General features: G+C 42.7%; 1 protein-coding gene across 1 annotated transcript in view; it reads right to left on the reverse strand.

The window, feature by feature from the left end:
• LOC307242354 (echinoderm microtubule-associated protein-like 6) overlaps positions 1 to 15,000 on the reverse strand; it is a gene marked incomplete at both ends in the record, with an annotated part of 58,212 nt that overhangs the window by 19,299 nt on the left and 23,913 nt on the right. Inside the window, 14 exons of the mRNA XM_080016787.1 lie at positions 395 to 495; positions 1,050 to 1,143; positions 1,879 to 1,984; positions 2,642 to 2,828; positions 2,939 to 3,057; positions 4,154 to 4,260; positions 5,241 to 5,408; positions 5,626 to 5,838; positions 8,048 to 8,162; positions 8,262 to 8,403; positions 8,673 to 8,810; positions 9,009 to 9,136; positions 9,703 to 9,776; positions 14,467 to 14,602. Of these exons, the coding sequence (XP_079872913.1) occupies positions 395 to 495; positions 1,050 to 1,143; positions 1,879 to 1,984; positions 2,642 to 2,828; positions 2,939 to 3,057; positions 4,154 to 4,260; positions 5,241 to 5,408; positions 5,626 to 5,838; positions 8,048 to 8,162; positions 8,262 to 8,403; positions 8,673 to 8,810; positions 9,009 to 9,136; positions 9,703 to 9,776; positions 14,467 to 14,602 (1,828 nt within the window). The remainder of the gene's footprint in view (positions 1 to 394; positions 496 to 1,049; positions 1,144 to 1,878; positions 1,985 to 2,641; positions 2,829 to 2,938; positions 3,058 to 4,153; positions 4,261 to 5,240; positions 5,409 to 5,625; positions 5,839 to 8,047; positions 8,163 to 8,261; positions 8,404 to 8,672; positions 8,811 to 9,008; positions 9,137 to 9,702; positions 9,777 to 14,466; positions 14,603 to 15,000) is intronic.

The following is a 15,000-nucleotide window of genomic DNA, read 5'->3' on the forward strand; positions in this document are numbered from 1 at the left end:
CTGAAAAAAAAGGATCCCTCACAACCAATTTGGAGTCCAGGCTGAAGAGTTTTGAAAGAACAATTCCGCTCAGACTTTCCTCTACGTAGAGAAAAGTTTCTCACCAGCAGGGTATCTACAGGTTTTTAGCCAGTTCTAGTGTGGTGGGCAGTGTTTTTTGATTGGGATTGCCACTGGAAAGCTAGTCAAATTAGTCAAGCCAAACTACATACATACGTTTTGCATATATTCTCTGGGAAATGGCAAACTCCTCAATGTCCCGTTTGGAATCAGTTTACATTTGTAAAATATATATATATTTTTTTTATTAGAACCCCCTAATTCTTTAAAAGTTACATTTCAGACCCTTTCTTGTGTCATTTAAGACCTTCATTGTTTGCTTATTTCTTATTACCTGTATGCTGCCAGAATTTGATGTGTTTGATGCCCACTGTGACCAGTTTGTCTGTCAGGACAGGGTTACACCTCACCATGAACAGCCTGTCCTTATGGCCCCTGCACAAAGAGAGAGAGACATTTAAATAAGTAACATATCCAGACAAGAAACTGTCTATTAATCTACCCATGTTAGATATTGTTTAATTTGAATTTAGTTAACACGAGCCAGTATAACATAGTAGTTTACTTTTAAATTCCTTGGATAATAATGCAATACAAATTCCAAAGGAGGAACAACAAAATCTAGACTATGCTGAGAATTGAAGATATTTGATTTCGACATTTTGCCGTTCCTCATACCTCATGTTCTCTTAACACATTTATTGTTTAGACAAGATGTGTGTGAGTGTGGGAGTGTGTGTGTGTGTTTATTGGATTTAGAAGACTGGATTACTGGAATACTAGCAAGTTAACTCCTTGAGGGATATAGCCCTTACACCACCATTTTAAAGCCATTCTGTAGCTGTTAATACTTGTTTTTTTTTTTACCCTTTCTTTAAAATCCAACTGGGTATTGAGAATCATGGAATGGAAAGGTACACATTATTATTATTAGTAGAAGTAGTATTAGTAGTAGTGGAATTAGTGTATGTATTAGTACTGGAGGTAACCTGGCTGTGGCGAGCTTCTCTCCTCTCCTCCAGTCCCAGAGAACAACAGAGTGGTCGTCGTCCAAACCCAGAGACACCAAACTCTTCCCATCCACTGCAGACACAAAACACACACATTCATTCCCTTCTCTTCCTCTTCTTGCAGGGTCGTGTACTCTTACAAATACATCAAAAGAGTTCAACAACTTAATATCCTTTATTCCTTTGTATATACACTCACCGGCCACTTTATTCGGTATACCTGTTCAATTGCTTGTTAACACAACTAGCTAATCAGCCAATCACATGGGAGCAACTCAATGCATTTAGGCATATAGATATGGACAGCTGTGTTACATTTAATGTGAAAATATCATTAAAGATTTTACCATTTATTTTATTTTATTTCATCATCACTGCACCATTATGGTTTTAATACAGTATCTTTGTTGTGTTGAGTTTTTGAACATCTTAAACTCTAACGAAGCCCAACTCTAACCAGGCGGTGGCGTGCTTCTTAAATGTTCTTCCACCATGTTCCACAAAATCAGAATTAAAATACATGAGCAGCACGAACATAATGACTTATTCTACCAATGGTAATATTAATGCTTAGAAGCATTCTCTATGTTCTTTGTACATGTTACAAATCATATTAACATTTGAGTTAAATTATGCATTGTTTGCTACCTGAATTCAACCTCAAACATGAATTCAAGAATTGAACACACACACACACACACACACACACACACACACACACACACACACACACACACACACACACACACACACACACACACACACACACACACACACACACACACACACACAGACCAAGTGTTTGTACCTGAGAAGTCCAGGGCACACACTCCTCTCTGGTGGAATCCCTTCAGCAGAGAGAGACACTTCAGACTCTGAACGTCCCAAACATGGATAGCTGGATCTCTGCCCACCTGGAACACACACACACACACACACACACACACACACACACACACACACACACGCACACGCACATGCACACACACACACACACACACACACAAAAACAGTCCATTATAATATATCTAATGTTGGACCTATTTGTTGGCATGTTGATGAGATGTTGCCATAGCATATCACTGTCAGGTACTGTAATGGACAAATTGTATTCCGGGTATTAGCCACACAAGTATGGCCTAAATGAACATATCTTCTGAAAAGGTGATAAATTTGAGTTCAAACAAAATCACACAAAATAAAAGAAAAGATTCCTCAACTTTCTATCAATCTCGAAAGGGATCATCATATAAACAGCGGAATTCACACTCATTTGTGGAGTTATGGAAAAAAGTGAAGTTTAAATCCGGAATAACTACGTGTACTGCTAGTTTAGAGCCAATAGAAGTAGTTTCCTTTTGACATATATTTGTTTGCTATTTTTCCACCACTATATGTTGCAATCTTGTTTTTATGCATTGCTGTATTTTACAACGTGATTTATTTTTGTTCATGTGATATAAAGCGTCTTTGTGTACCTTGAAAAGCGCTATACAAATAAAATGTATATCAATCTCATTTAACTCTCAGTGGCTGCCTGTGTATGTGTGTGTGTGTGTGTGTGTGTGTACCTGTCCGGTAGCAGTGTAGTCCTTGAGCGGGTGCATGGTGAGGCTGATGATGTCATCATCGTGCGCCAGGTAGAAGCGCTGGCTGTGGAGCTGCCGGTTGTAAACAATGCCCACCGCCGCCACGTGGTACAGCACCAAGCCCCCGCTGCTGTAGTACAGGTTGCTCCTGCAGTCATAGCCCCGGTACCTGAGCACACACACACACACCCAGATCAAAACAAGCACAAAGCTGGGTTTTATGACTTTTTTTGTTATTAAATAGTTATTACAGACGCACACACCCACACACACACATACCCATGTACAAAATCCAGCTGCAGTCCGTGGTGTGGTACTTTGAGACGTTTCAGGGATCCAACCTGCTGCTTCTTCTCCCTGCTCTGCTGCCTCAATTGGGGAAGGTCTTCTTTATACACCTGAAATTTAATATCTTTCATTTTAATACTATTCAAATAATATCAGTAAGTTAAGATAAGATATGACAGGACAATACTTTATTTTGGGGTTCCAGTAGCCCAGCAAGGAACGTGATGCAGGGATACAGTAAGTACAGAGAGTAAGAATATTTAAACACAGTTATGGAAATACATAAATACAAAATAAATATAAGTAACAGACAAAACCTAGACCCAGCTAGATAAACTTTATGGAGCGTTCTCTCTTTACACCTTCAATATATGATTTTGACACACCTTCAAACTTATCAGAATCCTCTTTATGTACCGACATGAACACACACACACACACACACACATTCTTCTCTATCTTCAAACAGCACATGGCTGCTAGCCTTCCCCCCCACAACCTCTCCTCCCCTTGGACGCCCGGCGACGGTCGGCACGGCGACGGTCTCCAGGAGGCAGCTGGACGCAGAGATAAGGCCTGTGAGGTTCTGCTTGATGGGAATATGAAGCGTTCCTAACAGCGCTATAAGAAACCTCTGCTCCTGCCGGCGGCTCCAAACAGAACTTGCCGCAGAGCCGCCCTCCGTCTCTCTCCGGGCTTCACTTCTGTTTAGTTAATTAAATCCTAAACTCTTTACACCGCCGCTCGCATCGAAATTAAGCCGTTGTTGATCTCCTACAGGGTGGCGGGTGGAGCTGGAACTCCCTATCTATGGTGAACCGGCGGGTCCAAACTCGCCACCATCGCTATGAGGATAGGGAGTTGACTCCGTTCTGATTGGTCAGTAGCACCCATTAGGTGTCAGTTATTTCTGAATAATGACCACTGCCGTGGGCAACCACTTATCACTCCACCTTCATGCTAATGCTGACACTCGCTGGTGCCACCATGTTGTCACTCTACAAAGAAACTACAGAAGATTCAAGGGATGAAAACAGTTCCTATTCAGCATGTCTCATTTAGAATGATAGATAGATAGATAGATAGATAGATAGATAGATAGATAGATAGATGATAGATAGATAGATAGATAGATAGATAGATAGATAGATAGATAGATAGATAGATAGATAGATAGATAGATAGATAGATAGATGGATAGATGACCTGTCTTTCGTAGTTGATTTGGGTTTCCTGTTCGATGTCGGAATCCAACTCAGGCACATCGGACATGTCGCTGTCGGACTCTTCGCTGTTAGAGTCCCCATGGCTGTCTGCTGGAGAGAGAGAAAGAGAGAGAGAGAGAGAGAGAGAGACAGGTATTAGACATATGAACACTCAAATCGGGCGAGCACTGTGTTCACTGTTCACATAGTTTTGTATAATGATTTTGATTCACGAAATTCACATTCATATTATTATTTTATTCATGTTTGTTTAAATTGTAAATATTCCCGTTGAACCAAGACGACCTGATCATAAGGAAACAGTCCATTCCAATTTCATTATTATACTATTGATATAGAAGCTGTGATATGGTAATTACTCACAGAAAAACCACAACGTTTTTTGTATTTCATGGAAGCGTAACTTATTGAAAATGTAATTCAAGGAAAAGTCACTACAGTGTCCGCAGTGTTTCACCCAGGAAGGATCATAATTCTTAAAACACCCTTCTTCAGGAATATTAGACAATCCTTACAGTTTACAACCCTTAAACTGAACGGCAAAAGAGAAACATGCGTAAGTACGTAAGCCCATGTTGATTGGTCCAGACGTAAGTTCACAATGTTTTCAACTTTTTTAACTTGTGATGCGTTTCACAGAAACCAAAACACTGTAAAACGTAACTTAAAGGAATAAACTGGACCACCTGTATTTCTGCCTGCAGCTATATGTATTATGATGATGATGATGATTATTATGATGATTATTATGATTATTATTATGATTATTATTAGTATTATTATTCCAGATGGCTGTGGAAAATTCCATGTACCATCCTCCCTGTTAGTGAAGTAGTACTTAGATATTCCTCTTCTCCTCCTCCCCTCCTCCTTCTCTCTTTCTCCTCTCTTCCTCCTCCTCCTTCTCTCCACCTCCTCTCTTCCTCCTCTCATCCTCCCCTCCACCTCCTCTTCTCCTTCTCTCTTCCTCCTCTCCACCTCCTCTCCTCCTCCTCTCGAACCTCCTCTCCTCCCCTCGAACCTCCTCTCCTCCTCCTCCTCCTCTCCTCCTCCTCCTCCTCTCCTACCGTGCACATTGGCGTCCACGCCTCCGTTCATGACGCCTTCAGGCAAAAATCTCCACTGGAAGACGGAGTGATCCGCTCCGCCGGTGGTGAGCACCCACTGCTGGTCATGTGACCAGCGCACGTTGGTCACATGGGCAGAGTGGCCCATGTACTTCTTGAATTTGGCCCCTGGGAAAAGAAAAAAGAAAAGAACCTGAGAAATAGGCCACACGTTCACATCCAAACAGCCGGAGAGGCGGCTTCGTAGAAACACTGGTTCATATTGCTTGGTTGGAATTGTTCGGTCAGAGCTGCGCCGAACCGTGATCCTCCAATCAAACGACTCAAAACGAATACGTAGATTGTTACACCTGTAATAGAGCGAGAGAGAGACAGACAGACACACCTCTCCTCACACAGGGGAAGCGGTACAGTTTAACCAGGCCCTGGTCATCTCCGCTGACCAGCACGGCCGAGGCGTAGTTGGCGTCCACTGCGTTGACGTCCGCCACTTCCGAGTATTTGGGAGAAATGCCGTTGACCTCTGACCCCAGGACGCTGCTCCACGACGCCCAGTGGACTCCCTTGACCTCCTCCTTACCGCCGAGGTGTTTCCCCACTGGAGGGGAGAGGGGAGAGGAGAGTCGCTAGAATAATGAGAATATCATTTGTTGTCAAGATTATTGACGATGGGAAAATATAGCTTCACATTTCTGGAAGGTCAGAACATTTTGAGGAAGTTTGATTTAACAAACTACTGGTGAAAAACACACGCGCGCATATACACACACACACACGCCTATCTAATTTGTCCAGACAGCTGCCCAAACTGAATTTAATTAACTGCTCACCATGAATCTACAGAGATTGTCCGTGAGTTTGTATGAGTATGTGTGTCTAGACACGCACACGCGCACTCTCACACACACACACACACACACACACACACACACACACACACACACACACACACACACACACACACACACACACACACACACACACACACACACCCGTATAAACACATACAACTGGGAGTGTGTCTACTGGGAGTGTTTCTGAAGCTGAATAACCTATTTGGAAGTACACCAATAATAACGTCTAAATTATAAGAAAATAACTTTATCGCCCACAGAAGTGGAATTTTGCCTTCAGCTTGACACAGTTTATCAAATACAAACAAAATCTGACGACACAATAAATAGAGCTAAACACGGTTAACAACATCCTGTGCAATCGAGCTGTGAGGTAACCTGAGAGCAAGAGCTCAAGAGCCAAGATGAAAGACTGTCGGTGGCTCTGGGAGCTCCACAGCGGCTCCCTGAGGAAAGCATGTCGAATCCATTGGAAAGTGAATCATGAATAACAAATTCTTCTGAAAAGCTACAAACTACAGGTACTCCTCACTTAACGACAGAGTTCCGTTCCTAGGACCAGGTCATTCAGCAGATTGGTGGATAAGCGAGGACCCGTGTTATTTCACGGTAAAGGGGCGTGGCCATTACAAACGATAGAGTAGTGAATACTGACAGACTGCAGGAACGAGACTGAGAACCGTGATGAGATTACATGTATACAGTGTATATAGTGTATATAATATATATAGTGTAAATAGTATATATAGTGTATATAGTTTATATAGTATATATAGTGTATATAGTGAATATAGTGTATATATGGTATATATAGTGTATATAGTTTATATAGTGTATATAGATGTGGTGAGGGAGGACATGCAGGCGGTTGGTGTAAGGGAGGAAGATGCGCAGAACAGAAGGTATTGGAAACAGATGATCCGCTATGGCGACCCCTAACGGTAGAAGCCGGAGGAAGAAGAAGAAGTGTATATAGTGTATATAGTGTATAAAGGGGGATGCGCGATGAGATGCTTGATGCTGAGACACCACACACACACCGCAGTATTGTACGCAGTGTACAATTAACACAGGTCAGAGAGCTGGTCGTAAGTCCGAACGGTCGTTAAACAGGTAGGTTGTTAAGTGAGGAGTCCCTGTGTATATATGTTGATAATTCCATTAGAAATATGAAGAAAGAGCTATTCGATCATACAGAGAATACAACATACATTGGGCTTATCCTAAAATGCCGACCTCTGGGTTTTAACCACAGAACACTATTCTTAGCAGGCATTACACTGCAGTTTACCAAACACACATAACTGGACAACACGACGGTCACAGGGTCACTGGAGAGACAAGGTGACACTAGACTCTGCACTGAGCTTAGGCAAACTGGCATCACTATATTGCAAAAGTAATTCGGAGAAAATACCATAGATAATGTAAAATTGTGGCAAAATCATACAGTTTGGAACACAAAATTGGATTAAATTATGTATTTTATTACTTAGTTGCTATAAAATATGGAATACCATTTTAAATCTGAACCACTTCCACCCCACACTCCACACTCAAAATGACTCAGAGTGAGCAAGGAGAAAAGTTGAGAAGTGTGTGTGTGTGTGTGTGTGTGTGTGTGTGTGTGTAGTAGTGCGTGTGTGCCTTTAGAAGCGTATGTGTGATTTATGTAAATTTGCACTTGGGAAGGCACGGCCCAAACATTCAATTTATGAATACATGCATAAAATTTACAGTATGTATAAGTATTATGTGTGCATGTCTGTGTTTGCCTGTGTGCGTATATTAAGAAGTGGCTGAATAGATTCACACAATGCCTGTGTGTTTCTTAAGGTTGAAAGTGTTGATGTGTGTGTGTGTGTGTGTGTGTGTGTGTGTGTATGTGTGTGTGTGTGTGTGTGTGTGTATGTGTGTGCGTGCGTGTCTGTGTGTGTGTGTGTGTGAACCCACTCGGCATGCGGTAGAAGAGCCGTTCTCCGGCTCCGTTGTTGGTCTGCAGGATGCTACTGTCCAGAGACCAGTCCAGGTGTGTGATGAAGCTGCTGGACTTACTGCACTCTCCCACCTAAGGAGAGGGGGGGGATGGGGGGTTATCTGTCTGTCTGTCTGACTGTTTGTCTCTCTCATTCTATCCATCCGTCCCTCCCTCCGTCCGTCCATCTACCTTCTTGTATCTCTGAGCGACGGCGTAGACGTCCACCAAGCCATCGTTGGAACCCACCGCCAGGTAGGCTCCATCGGGGGAGAACTTCATCTCATGGATCACCTCCTTCCTGTCCTTGATGTGCACCACCTCCGTCATGTCCCTGAGAGGGAGAGGGAGAGACAGCGAGAGCAAAGAGCTTTATTTGCTTATTTTGAGGTTTATTGTACTCTTTATGTATATTGCTTTTATATACATACATATATATACTGTATATATATAATGTGTAAATTCTGCCTATTTGTTCTGCTCTAACACTGCAATTTGCCTTCAGGGATGAATAAAGTATCTGTCTATCTATCCATCCATCTATCAAAAGTCAGTCAGAAAATGAACCAAAATTTGTGCATATTTGTGTTTCATCATTCTCACCGGACTCGCAGGATGGTGAAGGATCCGTCCTTCATGCCCAGGGCCAGGTGAGACCCGTCTGAGCTAAAGGCGACGCTCCTCACAGCCTCCTCCATGTTACACCGAGCGATCAGGGCGTGGTCCACCAGACTCCATAACCTGCACGCACGCACGCATGCACACACACACACACACACACACACACACACACACACACACACACACATTTATATGTCCATCATTATGCTTTACTGACTAACAAGTGTATACTGTCTGACCGGTGGAAGTTTCAGACTGTATGGGTGCGTCCCTAGTTTTTAAATATAATATAACAACATCCATACTAACTTCACTCACCTCACAGAGCGGTCGTCGCTGCCAGTCACAGCCAGAGGTTTCTTGGGATGGACATCGAGCGCCCAGAGTTCCCCCTCGCTGTGGCCCTGCATGATGAGCAGAGGCTTATCCCTGTCCCTCACCATCACCTGGAACCGAGACACAACAGCTTCATGTGAACCATTATAAGGGTAAATGAGTTCCCACCAAACCGTAGGTTTTGTTTTCACATCCGCGCGGAGCTATTTATATATCTTCACATATGACAACCTGAGGACACTCACCATGCCAGGTTACTGTAACTGTAACCAAAGTGAAACCATTATCAAACAACAAGGTGAAGATAGATCAGTTCTGTCCACAACATCCTTCAGGGCCCAACAACTGAACGGCTGCCCAGTTACCCCAGGCAACCAGATTTGGGCCCTCCTCAACCACCTTGTGAGCCCTGGTTGTCAATCACTTCTCATATGTAAAAATTAAAACATGTTTATGTCCATAAGTTTAGCAAGTTTTGCTAAGAAAAGTGAGTTGATTTACTCAATGGTGAACCAAGTGAGAATACTGAAAAGTGCATTATAATGATATGAGGATCATTACCACTCGATTATAAAATGATTAAAACTCGGCAACCATTTTGCCTTGGTAACCAAACGGCCTGATGCATGGTTGCCAACCTGGCAACCGCTTCTAACATGCAGTGTCTGATCCTCGCCTCAAAGATCTCGCTGTCCTGGGTCCCAGCCAGAATGCGGTCGGCTCGCCAGCACACGCTCCGGATGGACAGACCTGGAAGAGGAAGAGAGGAAGAGGAACGGAATTAATTCCGTTCATTTAAAAAAAACAAAAAACAAACCCTGACCTCTCAGAGAGGGAGAGTTCTCATTTTTAGATTGGCAGAGATGGTCTGTTGTAAAAATCTGGACAAACCTATGTTAAATAAAACATGGATCTTATGAATCAATAAAGACTGTTTATATATATATATACAAAATTATAGATGTAAATAATTGTTTATAAAGGGGTAGAGAGATTTAAAGGTAGATATACCACAATATCTTCTGATGAATTCTAAATCATAAATTACTCCAATTGAGGTTCCTTAGATTGAACTATATGGCAATTTGAAACATATACCATAATTAAACTCTGACTAATGTCTATTCTTTAATATTTCAGGCCTCATATGATGAAAAAAATGTAGGTTATATTTTCTGGTGATCCTTAATTTAGCTGTGAAAAAGCTGTAATATCTTCAGACAGACAGACAGACAGACAGACAGACAGACAGACAGGCAGGCAGACACTTTATTCATACCCGAGGGGGAAATGGCACTGTCCCAGCAGCTCACATCAACACAATAAGACAAATTAATAATATATAATATATATTTTATTTTTTAAATATAATTTAAAAAAAGGTAAAAAAATGTAACAGTTGTTAGAAAAATTCTTCTGCTGAATGCCCTGTTTTCTAATAAACATTGAAGAGGAAAAAGTTCTTGGTCTCAAAGTGAATTTATTATCTTGTACAAGGGCCGGTTGTACAAGGGTTGGATCAGAGATGTGCTTAAGAGCATCTCCCTAAGACCAACAGTTTATTTTCAGGGAGTCAGAGAATATATAGTCAGTTTGGCGTCACAAATTCATACGTGTTCAAGATATGGTAAACTCTGTGACGTGCAAAGAATAATGAAGTGTTGTTCCTGCTCTTGCAGCTGCGTTGTGGGGAGGCCGAAAACAACGATAGCAGAGACTATACTCCCATGGTTTGGAATGTCTGGAAACTAACATTGTGCTGCAATAAACATATGTGACTGAGGATATATGAGGTTGTGTTCTTCATTATGTGTGTACATATATGTTTATGTGATTACAAAGATTTAGATATATTGTTACACACACAAGTTTATATGGTCATGGTTTGCATTATGACATAGGAAGGAGTTTGTGATGCATGTACACAACATAGCAAAGTTATTCATAAAATTCCCATCAACGGTTAACTGCACCCAATAAAATTAAAAATTAAAAATCTGCCAATAAACCCTAAACCTAATGATAGACAACAGATATAACCTAAGGTAACAGAGAAACAATCAAATTTAATAAAAGAAAGATAACAATGAAAAATGGAAAAACCTATTGATTTTTTTGTGAAGCCCTTCTGGATCCTGGGAAAGAAAAGGTTGCACTGAATCTCCATTTAGTGAACCAGACCTCCTTCAGCCTTCTCCTCAAATAACAACAATGTCCTCAACATTAACCTTCAATCCTTGAATATCGACCTTTTACTTTTCAGGAGCTGGAGAACCGGGTCTTTTGTCTCCCCTGCTCCTCTCCTCCTCCCCTGCTGTGCTGCTCTCCCAACCTTTTCTTCAAAGGATCCTTTCTCCTCCTCCGAGGTTTTTTCAGTGAAAGGCAAGAATATGACATTGATGAAGGTGAAAACCTTGTCAATACTGTATTGACAGCCCGACGCGTAGTGCAGAAGATAGGATCTGTGGTCCTGCTTCCCCTCATTGTTTGGTCTCAGTAAAATGGTTTTGGCCAATTTTGTGGTTATTTTTGTCCTTTTAAATGAAAGACATCTTCCCCTTCAGTCTTCATGAGTGTGAAATATCTGGGTGTTTTTTGGAGATTTATTATCCAAAAACATGACAAAAATATATCTGCAGGCAGCAATACACAGGGTTCATTATCGACACCATTACAAATTTTCGAGTTCCCGTGGAATGTCGCATCAGTTCGTGCTGTCGCTCCTCTTTACATCAGCCTTACATCTCAAACTACTTCAATTTCAGAGTTTCCAATGAACGTAGCATCGACTCACTGCTACTCCGTGTGGACGTTCCCAACAACACAGTTCCATTCAAACGGATTAAACACTGCAGGTCCCTCAAAGACATTTCATCAACTTTTTTTTTACTTTTGGGACTAAAATAAAAGAAACATGATTGCTGTTGCTCTGGAGCTGCAAGCGAACACCATGTGTAAGGACACAAACACGGAATATGTTTTGGACTCCTACAGTTACAGTGTTAGGACTGGCTCGAATGTCTATCTTGCTCCACCACCCGACCGGAGGTTTTCGAATGTTGGCTTGTTGGTGATACACAAACGTTTGGCTACATCCAGTCAAATTTTGTCGTTTTTTCACTAATTTCTTCTCCTTATGTGAATCGATTTGGATGAAACTTCAACCACGAGGTGTTTGTGACACACCGGTTCAAACAAGACGTAAACCGCGTTCATAGCTTCTGCCGTCCATTTGTTTCCTGCGGGCTGGACCCCTAATTACAATTATGTAGAGCCAATAAAATACCAAATTATTATTATTAAAAGATCAGGTCTCCATAAAAAAATGTATAATTAGAAACAGGGACGCCCGACACCTCTGGTGAAGATACTGATGAAACGACCAGACCTCTGTCGAGTGTCTGTGACCTTTGAACCCACAGGGACCAGGACGCATCAGTTCTGGTTAAATAAAAATGTTTTTATCATCCAATAGGAGCACGAGCAAGTGGAGAGGTAAAGGCCAGGGCTCTCATTAACCGGCTGGTCAAATGTCTCTCTCCCAGACAGACGCAGGCACACACAATGTGAATGTCAAGTTAAAGTATGAGGAGCTACGACAATTATAGAAGACAGGAGACAGACAGAGCGATGCCTTGCTCTACCCACTGATCTACAGAGGGAATAGAACATTGTCAGTGCCTTTGCTCTCACTATTAAGTTACAAACTGAATGGAACCCCTAACCTCAGGCAGGTCCAAGTCTGAGTATCGCCAAATAACGAGCACTGATCTTTACTTTGGAGTAATTAGAGCATAAGGATTGAAATGGAATTCAGTTTCCAACATGAGCCCTCTGGATATCTAGTATGCCTCTGTGTAAACATAGGGAAAGAAAACGCAGAAAATAAAGTACTGCTTTAAATTATATCTGACATGCATTGTGGATATTCTGCCATACAGACACCTTATTTCAAACCGGTATGGGACCCATATCTAACAACAGTATTGAATATATAAGGGCATCTTTATGGCATTGTGCATTATATATGAATCTATAATTATGATATACATGGAGCAGGGATCAGGTAAGGCCAGTGTGTCCAGTATGTATCAGGATTCAGGAACTGGGACCCAAAGACAGAGACACCCAGACAGACACACAACATTTCTATAAATAACTGAATAAACTTCAGACTTTGGACTAGCGACTGACTTCAGGCGGACTGTGGTGTGGGGGTGGTGTGGTTTAAGCAGCGACACCTGTCTTGGGTCTATGTAATTAGGCCTGGGACCAGGGTGGCTGTACGCCTGTTGCTTTTTAGATCAATTAACGAGCAACAGGTAAAAGCCCCGTCCTCCTACACACACAGGAATGGCCTCTGTCATGAGAATGTTCCATCTGCTCCCGGCTTGTACCACCCGGCCCACTCTCTGCCACAGCACCAACCCTCTCCCGACTGACGGCAGCAGCACCCAGGATGCCCTGAGGAGGACCAGGGGAGAAGCAGCCACAGCATGGGTAACCCGGGTATGGATAAGCCCGGCTACACCTCCACCAGCCAGAACGAAAGCCCGAGGCCCCATGTTCAATAAGGGAGGAGGGGGTAGTCTGCTTCATTGCCCTGGGGGAGGGTCACCCATGGACTGTGCTGCTCTGGGATTCCAGGTCTCCTGGAAATGGGACTGTTTTGGTGACACTTTTTAAGGTATGGGAACCCTGTTTCAGAGTCCGGGCTTTTATTATGTTAGGTATGGGAACCCTGTTTCAGAGTCCAGTGTTTTATTATGTTACTTATGGGAACCCTGAATCAAAGTCCGGGCAGTTTATTGTGTTTTTTTCTTCTTCTTTTTTTCTCTCTGCTTGGTGGGCATGGGGGGGATTCTTCCCTGGCCTCAGTTTTGTGTTTGAGGTATGGTGTGGGGGTGGTGTGGTTAATGCAGCCACACCTGTCTTGGGTCCAGGTAATTGGGCCAGGAACCAGGGTGGCTGTATGGTGTTTCTCGTGAGAGCAACAGGTAAATCACCCATCCCCACACACACACACACACACACACACACACACACACACACACACGCACGCACACACACACACACACACACACACACACACACACACACACACACACACACACACACACACACACACACACACACACACACACACACACACACACACACACACACACACATAAAAGAGCCTCTGTCATGACATTGTTCCATCTGCTCCTAGCTTGTTCCATCTTTCCCATTCTCTGCAATAAACCGGTGTGTTTGTAACATTTCTACCTGTGTCTCTGCGTCAGAAGGCCCGGAAAACACCACTCGGGTGGCGTGTAGCAGGCGGATCTGCCACATGGGCTTACATACAGAAAACACTAACTTAAATAGGCCATGGAGTGATAGGGAGATGGGAAACTCCCGGCAGCCATGACAGTCTACGGTGCTAGCGGCTTGGTACCTTTGTAGCCCTGTCCGCCCTCCTGCAGGTCGATCTTGGTGATGGGTTTGAAGTCGACATCCCACAGGCGGATGCAGCCGTCCCGACCCCCTGTTGCAAAGCCTTCCTCACAGGAATACATGCTGAAGATACCCGCCTGACGCACGCACACACACACACACACACACACACACACACACACACACACACACACACACACACACACACACACACACACACACACACACACACACACACACACACACACACACAGACACACACACACACGTTATAATTCATATCCACACACAATGTAAATTGCCATTTTATTCATGTCTCACGCGTCTACATTTGTGAAACAAAAACTGGACTACAAATATGTTTTATGATTAACCAATAAAGGTTAATGCATTAAGGATCACGAATGAGTACTTTGACTATTGAAACTGGAGTGCATTAACTTAAATTTACTTGTCAAGCCAAGTCAAGTCAAGTTTATCTTAATAGCAGTAGAAATCTCAAAGGGCTTTACAAGTGCACAGTCCCAGAAAAAAA

This window comes from Zeus faber, assembly GCF_960531495.2.
Source record: "Zeus faber genome assembly, chromosome: 16".
In the NCBI taxonomy this organism is placed as follows: domain Eukaryota; kingdom Metazoa; phylum Chordata; class Actinopteri; order Zeiformes; family Zeidae; genus Zeus; species Zeus faber.